The 8,143-nt window shown below is 36.0% G+C and overlaps 1 protein-coding gene across 2 annotated transcripts in view; it reads right to left on the minus strand.

The window, feature by feature from the left end:
• Positions 1–8,143, minus strand: part of LOC125319315 (ceramide transfer protein-like) — a 240,791-nt gene that overhangs the window by 17,822 nt on the left and 214,826 nt on the right. The window contains exons 8-11 of one of the 2 annotated variants that reach the window (XM_048290426.1): positions 7,960–8,052; positions 6,447–6,533; positions 5,352–5,444; positions 4,695–4,769 (exon numbers count right to left, since the gene is read on the minus strand). In XM_048290426.1, the coding sequence (XP_048146383.1) occupies positions 4,695–4,769; positions 5,352–5,444; positions 6,447–6,533; positions 7,960–8,052 (348 nt within the window). The remainder of the gene's footprint in view (positions 1–4,694; positions 4,770–5,351; positions 5,445–6,446; positions 6,534–7,959; positions 8,053–8,143) is intronic. The other variant, XM_048290427.1, reaches the window with a different exon arrangement.

Raw genomic sequence — 8,143 nt, forward strand, 5'->3', positions numbered from 1 at the left:
TGAAAGCCAATATTCACTGAAGAGCATTTAAAAAGATGAAGGGGGGGGGGGGGGGGCGTGGGGGAGGGGAGACAGACAAAGGAGCTCTAAAAAAGTAAATGCATATCAAAAGTTATATTGAAACAGCAGTGAGGGAAACAGTCATGAGAAAAGCATGCCTATTCAGTTTCATTGGCATTTTTGCAGTTGCCAACTAGAAAAACAGAACAGAAATGCTTACATTCAAAAAAATTATGATGATGCAGAGATCCACTACTTTAAAATACTCATTTAAATACTTAGCTAGACAGTTGTATGCTTTTCTTAAAGGTCAAATATTTGATACATTTTTATCAAGCTATGTGAATACTTCTTTTTTGTTCCAAATAATGTGCATGAAAACAGGGGGGTGGGACAGGAAATTAATTTTTATGTTAAATCTACAGTCTTTTTATATGTTTCTTTTGTGTCTGTCCCCCCATTTCCAAATTCTATTCTCCCCCAAATAAAAACAGAGACAAAAAACTAAACTATTCATTGCTGTGTAATGTTTACAAGTGCTGAAAACAATTTAATAATGTTTTTTACCTAAGAGGTAGGTGACTACTAAAACTCATCACATCAAATAAGTCCATGTAATTGACACTATTTTCCTGAATCAGTAGAAATTTCTTTTTTAAAGAGGAAATGCATTACAAGCAAAGTTTAGTCAATTGACCAACATACAGATTAGTCTAAGAACTGTATAACCACACTATTAATAGCCTAAATGTATGGGTGGGTTTTGTACAACTTGAAGAAAAAAAGTAATTGAATCAAGTGAAAATCCTCAAAATACAACATAAAATCCTTTCAATAAAAATGCTACTTTATCTTATTTTAACTATAGAATTCTCTACAGAAACCAAGCTATCAGTCCAGTTTTGGGGGTTTTCTTTGTTTTCTTCGTTTCTTTTGTTTAGTTATAATGAAGTATAAACATCCACAAGATCTGTGTTTCTGCTTTTAGATAGGCCATCTTTTCCTGCCACTTACTAACAGGTTTCCTACCAAATACTCTTCAAATTTTTTTTCCAGGGAAACAATGACACAGTACAAGCCAAGACATGTAAGAATGTTAGCTATTTAAATATTCAATTTGCTAGCTCTAGGTCACACTTCTTTCAGAAAGGAATCCTCGCTATGCTCCTGCAACTTTACCTGCAACATATTTAGGGTCCTTATCTCCTCTCCTAGCTCCTAATCTATTAGGGACAAAGCTGGCTTGTATGTGCTTGTTTTGTATTTTGCTGCTTTTTGCATTGTGCCAAATGCAGAGGGAGGAGGAGAATAGCAAAGAAAGAAGAGAATGAGGCATTGACAGGAGTATCAGAGAATCATAGAATACCTGAGTTGGAAGGCACCCACAAGGATCAGACTCCAACCCCTGGCCTTGCACAGGACAACCCCAAGAATCATACAATGTGCCTGAGTACAATCTAAACAGTTTAAGGCCTTTGGAATTGTTCAGCATTTAGCCCTCTGACTTCCTCTGAAAACTTGAAAGGCATCTTTAGTTTGTTTCTCTCCCTCTCTTCTCCCAATAAAGTTTCATTCCTGCTAATACATCTTTCAGACAGCTTCCCCTTAGGTTTGGGAAAGGAGAGGTATTATCATTGCAGCTTTCAGAGGAAAGAGAATGTTGTTTTTCGCTAACAAGCAATTGCTTCTATTTGACCAAGTAATTGCAGTGCCTACAACTACCTTGTGCATATTATCTGTCCAAACTGTGATCTTCCTGCTGGTTGCTGTCAGCCTGAACCCATTTCAGGTACCACATTAGGCACTGAGTCAATATTCACAGCTTCTTTCCCAGTGGGGAGGCCACACTATTTACCTCTGGGTTCCTGGCAGACTACAGGAACGATCTGCAAAAATACTTCTATCCCATGCAGCCTTGGTCTTAACATTAAATGGGCAGATCTTCTTTTAAAAGGCCCTCAGAAGAGCTCAATATATTTTAAAATCTGATAGTCCTTTAAAAGGAGAAAATTATTTCCAACACATTTGCAGCATTTTAAGCCCACAACCTCCCACTCAACTGGCAGAGACAAATCAATGCCTTTCTGAAGGCACATAGAAGAACCAGCTCCTGTCAGAATATGTTTATGCATCTCCATCTTAAAAGCAAAGCTGCAAGTTTCTACTTGACCTGTCACTAAGATTCCCTTCATATTAATGAAGTCTAGAAACAAGCCCTATTTATTCAGAATCAAGATTTAGCTTGCCTTTCCAAAAGCCAAATCCTCAGCCTGGGGACAGAGGACAATTTCCTAATAATGTCTACAGCAGGTTGTCACCAAAAGGTGTGCTGCTTTTCTCTTCATGCTCTCAGTTGTCTTTCACCTGCTTGTTCACTAGCAATGAAGCTCCAGAGCAGGTGAAGCAACTTAATGAACTGGCAAGTTTGTTCTAGGGAAGATATGGGGGAAGAATGGGGCAGAGGGGAATAGATTTCTTGAAAGTTAGCAGGATCGTTCTTTCTGTACTGAGTTGGTTAACTTGAAACCACATCCTAAGACACTGGGTAGTAGCTTCTGCATAGTATAATCCCTGCAGCTGCTAGAAAGAGCAACACCTTGACCCCATAATCCAGTCCATTTGACCCTGATCTTTAATGTAAATTTGCATTATTGTGATAAGGACCTGGTCAATCTCAGATTTTTTTTTCAGTGGTTAGGTTTTCAGACACACTAGTGGTCTGATACTCAGGTTTACCATATGGACCCACAAATGTTATCAGACCTAAGAGGTAAAAATGAGAAGGTTCACATATTTTAATGACTGTTTCCCTTACATTGAACTGGCAATGCAGCCTGATAGGAAATGAATTCTATCTTTAGAATCAAACTTGCTTTTTATTACTTGATTTCCTCCCGCCTCCCCTACAAACCAAACTTGAATTATTAACATGACTGGAGTACCAGTAGATCAGCCTATCGGTGTTGTGCAATATGACCTGCATACTTTTTCCTTGTGATAAATTCAAATTCCAGAAATTAACTGACTGCAATAAGTCAAGGCAAGTGTTGGGATTTCAGTCCAATAAGCAAGTCCTAAAGTGTTAGGGTTCTGCTCACAAAGCTGGTGGCCAGGTATGCAGATAATGTGATTCCAGGCTGTTAATCAAAAGAAAAATCCATTCCTTCTACTTGAAAAAGCAGGCTGTTTACAGTGTGTCAGAGACTGGAAAGATGGATGTCTCGAGACATTTTGGGATGCATGTGTGTGGGGGGGAGGGGCAGGTTAGGACTTGTCCTGGCAAGACAGTGAACTGTCCCCCACTCCCCACCCCTAGAGCCAGTATCCCAGCCCTGCAGTGGTGCCAATCATGGAACACTGGAGGCAGAGCTCCACTCTCACCTAACCTAGCTTTTGAGTGTCCGGAAGTCCCACCTGGAGGGAGGGCCCATGAAGGCCCAGGGGTATTTAAGGCTGAGCATGAGGCCAGCACATGTCTTGACCCTACATTCCTCTTGGAGTTTCTATCTGAACACTGCTGGAACCCAGGAGTTGGTAGCTGTATGCATGCTTTTCTATATATTTTCTTTCTGTCTTTCTCTCTTTCTTCTTCTAATTCCCTCTTCTTGGAACATTTTGAGTAATTTAACATCACATGGGTTTAAAGTTTGCTAAGTTTAATGGGCCAAATTAATGCTGTGAGAAGTGTTTTGTGCTGATTGGATGTTGTACTAAATCTTTTGCCAAAGCTCTCTCCTTTTTCCAAAGTTTGCCAGTAAACTTTTGTCTTGTTTTGACCTCTTGAGAATATCTGGTCAGTATTTCTCCTGCGTTTCTAACCCAGAGTACATGAACCACTGTAAAGTCTTTTTATTGGGGCCTTACACAGTGTTAGTTAATAATTTAAAAACAAATACAAAACCAACAGACTCCAGAAGGAAGCCCCATTCACAATCATATGGACCACAGCAGAAGGAAAGTAATGGCATGAATGAATGAATTTTTTTTTTAGACTAAAGACCAAACACATGAATTCACTTATCTAATTCAACTCTAAACTATGCTCTTCAGAGCAAGCACCTAGAGTAATTTTGTACATTACTGGAATATGCCACTACAACTAAATTCACTTATTCAGGATGTCAGACATTTTCTGAAGGATAATTGAGTATATTGGAACTCTTCAGTAAAAGTTCTCATATCCACAGTCTCATTTTTTAAAAACATACTTTATGACCTTTTGGTAATAAAACTAGTTGTAGAGGTAAAAAATTATAATAGAGAACCTTAAAATTTGGTGTCTTAATGTTATTACAAGTGACAGATTTTAAAGACAGAATTAAACCTTTGATTTTAAAACAAGAAAAACTATTCAATTTGAAGCAAAGACCATTTCCAGCCCACACAAAACAGGTGTTATTTTATTACTTTTATTATAATCAGAAATGCAAAATTTTCAAGTTGTAGGTATTTTTATTAAAGCTACTGAAATCAGTCCTACAGTTCACAACATTTGGGCCTCTGCACAAGTGATATGTATGAAAGCAGAATGTAAAAAAGCAACCATTTAGTATAGAAATAGATAGCTCTTTTTTTGTCTCAACATACTAGTTTAGAGCAAACAGTGATTTATGTAACAAAAAACCCAGGTTCCAGAGAAGAGGATGAAATGCAACAAAGATACACAACCCCCACTCTACACATTAATACAGTACCTGGGCGCTGAATCTGTGAACATCAAAGGCACTGACTAGATCAATGGAAGACATGGAGGAAGAGCGACTATAGGGCTACCAGAGACAGACAAAGAAAAAACCAAGTAATCAGAACAAAGGCACAACAGAGCATTCAGTACCAACTTGCAAGCATGAGATAATGAAGAAAATGAAAACAAAAGCACCATAAGAAGCAAGCACAGTGGCAAATGCTGATTTCATGCACCTATGATGTATTATGCTCCCAGTGTAGCCCTAAAAAAGGCATAGTGTTTCAAGTAACACTAAGTCAATTGATCCTAATGCAAAAGACTGTATATTTTTTTCCATCAATTAAATTAACTTTGGTGAAGTTATCTTAAAAACACTGAGGTTAGCAAGTTATTGTTTTTTTTCTTTATAATCTCTAACTGACAAGCTTGATACAAATCAAGAGTATTCTAAATAGATACTGAAATCAGGATTTTTTTTAGCCAAGACAGAAAACAGTCCTTTTCCAATTCCAGCTACTTCAATTAAAAATGAGTAAACCACTGAAAGTTATTCTAGAAACACCTAAAAATAATAATAATAAAAAAACTTACATATCCATATAAAATACTATATACAAATACAAGTCAGCCAATTATACAGAGGAGATCATGAGAAATATCTTACCTTTTGGACAAATCTATGAGTCCCCACACCAGAATATGCATCTCCAGAAGGTAAGGATATTGGCCAGTATAATCTGACCTTTTCACTTTGAGACTGCAACAAAATAACTTTAATTACTGGCAGTCAGCTGCTACTGGATGGACTATGAAAGAGTGAGGCACCTTCAATCTTTATAGTGGCTACAACTAATGCTGTCCATGACAGACATGAAGTTATCCTGCTGGAGTTCTCAGGAAGCAAATATGCCTGGAGACTGAATTACCCATTTATCTATACTTCAAGGTATATTTCCAGGTTAAGCAAAATAGATTGGTAGCATCACAGATGTTGCATCCATGTAGTAGTACTACATTCACTCAAAACTTCTATCTTCTGCTAAGAGACCCCAACATAGATAAACTCTGTTGGGTACTATATATCCACTAGAAAGTCTTATAATTCTTAACCAAGTCATTGTATTCACTATATTCATAAGCCAAAAACCTTTTAAGACAAAGGAGGCACCACTTTATTATTCCCTCTCATTTTATACACTACAATATTTTCTCATATTCTATATATTTCATCACACGCATCCCTTTTTGATCCTTGACACTGAAGTATATTCAAGAAATGTTAGAGAAATAGCCAGAGCCTACACAATTTTTAAACAAAACCAAACACCAATAGAACTGTCTTTTCTATTTCACATACTGCTACAGTCAAAAGAAACTTCAGAGCAATAATTAGGTTTTGAGAAATAGCTGCAGCATTAGATATTCTTATTTGCCCAGGACATCAGTTACATATAAAGATAAGTTTTATACAGGACTAATACATTTATTTAGGAGTTATAAACCAGAGACAATCAATTAAATTAACACTTATACTATTCTTTTCTATGCAAGCTGTCAAGTCACTTTCTCAAAATTAGTGTTAAACAGGCCACCACATTAAACAATGATATTTAACTGTATAAATATTAAATAGTGAATCCCACTTATAAGTGTCAGTCTAAAATATCTAGAGTTTCGGGAGATGCACCCCAGGACTGATTAAGTCACAGAAGTCTTCCATGAAGTGCTCATCATTAACACATTTTTCAAGTATCAATACCTGTTCTTCCATTTTATCCTGTCTATCAAGAGCAGCTTCAACAGCATCAAAGAATTCTTCTTCATTAATCAGGCTATTAGGACCCTCCTAGAGCATAAGAAACAAAACTATTTCAAGATTTTGGAGACATGAGAGCTCCACTTAAGTTCAATATTAGAAATAGCTATTTATGTATTATGCATATAACTGACATAAGGAAATTTCTTCCATAGACCTTAAATATTTTCACCAATATTCATTTATTAGAATTCATCTGAAAACTGTGCTTGTTAAAGGAAGTTTTTTCCTTTAAGTACAATTTAGGGATACTTAAATAAACAAGCAAAAACCCCAGGAAACCAAAGACTGAGTAAAGTGTCAATATGCTTTGATATGAGATTTAGGTTTTAATTAACAGATATCTTCTCTTAAAAATGTTTACAGTATGTAAGTAAATATATTAACATAACTGTGTATTTAGACTCCTTCCAAGTATTCCAGTGCCTTAGGGTGGATTTCAGATATGTGCTCAAAGCACAAGACAAAATCCTGTGGATCACTATTGAGAATTCTTGGAAAGAACAGTTTAGCAATAAACAGCAGGTAGAGTTGTATTCAATTTTTAAAAACTTGTGTCCACTAAGTAGAATGATAATTTAAGAAAACTAGGTTTACTGCTTTTATTGTAAAACAAACTGGTCCAGCAAATTTCAAAAATCTACTTTACATCAGGGATATCTGGGAGAAGCAGCTGGGTTCATAACCAGGTAGACAAAGTCCAACTTCCTATCCATCCTTTTCTTTTACAGTGCCTCTGTCACAACAGAGAACATAAGCTCAAGTATCTTTTAAATATCTCAACATATTAATACTATTTCTCAGGCTATGATTTGTAAGTAGAAACCTGCTTAATTAACATAAATTAAAGAATTGAGTTCTTAAAAGTTATGCAAACTGCTTTATAGGTGCATTACTTTACATTATTGTTCAGAAGGCAGTTTAAGAGATTCAGACTGTGATTAAATAACCAAACTGAGGAAGAAGTTGATAAAACATGTCATTTAACAGATGAAGCAGAACCTAAATAATTGAATTTATCAACACATTTCAAATGGCAGTGACAAGTTAAAAATCAATTGAAATTAAACTTCAGATTCTAGGACTGCCTCTGCAGTCAGGGCTTTCATGTTTGTATTACATATCTAGACAGATGACTAATTAAAATGTAAGAGTACACAACTTGCAAATGAGCAGTATAAAATGTACAAGAAAAATAATTAAAAAGTCATCAAAAATATCTGTAAGCAAAATGCTTTAGACAAAAACAGAGTAAGGAAACCCAAGGTGAAGACAGACTTCTATTCTCAAAACACCGAAGGATTTAGATTCTTCATTTAGTTTCAGTTTCCAAGGCAGAAAAAGTGGCATGAACACATTGCACAAAGACCTTGATTTACATATACACTCCTTTGAGAAACAAACTAATCTTCAATAGCCTTAGCATTTTTAAAAATTTCAGAAGCAGAATTTGTACCTCATAGTCTGGCCCTCCAAAGTGGGACTTTTTCTTCAGTTCTGTCACAGCATTTTTGTATGCTTCTTCAATTCTTCTCCTTTTCTCTATTTCCTGTAAAATTACATGATCATTTAAAGCAGCAAGAATATATTGACTGATAATAGTCAGTATGACAATAAATGGAATCATCAGTATAGGTTTT

Source organism: Corvus hawaiiensis, chromosome W (assembly GCF_020740725.1).
Source record: "Corvus hawaiiensis isolate bCorHaw1 chromosome W, bCorHaw1.pri.cur, whole genome shotgun sequence".
In the NCBI taxonomy this organism is placed as follows: domain Eukaryota; kingdom Metazoa; phylum Chordata; class Aves; order Passeriformes; family Corvidae; genus Corvus; species Corvus hawaiiensis.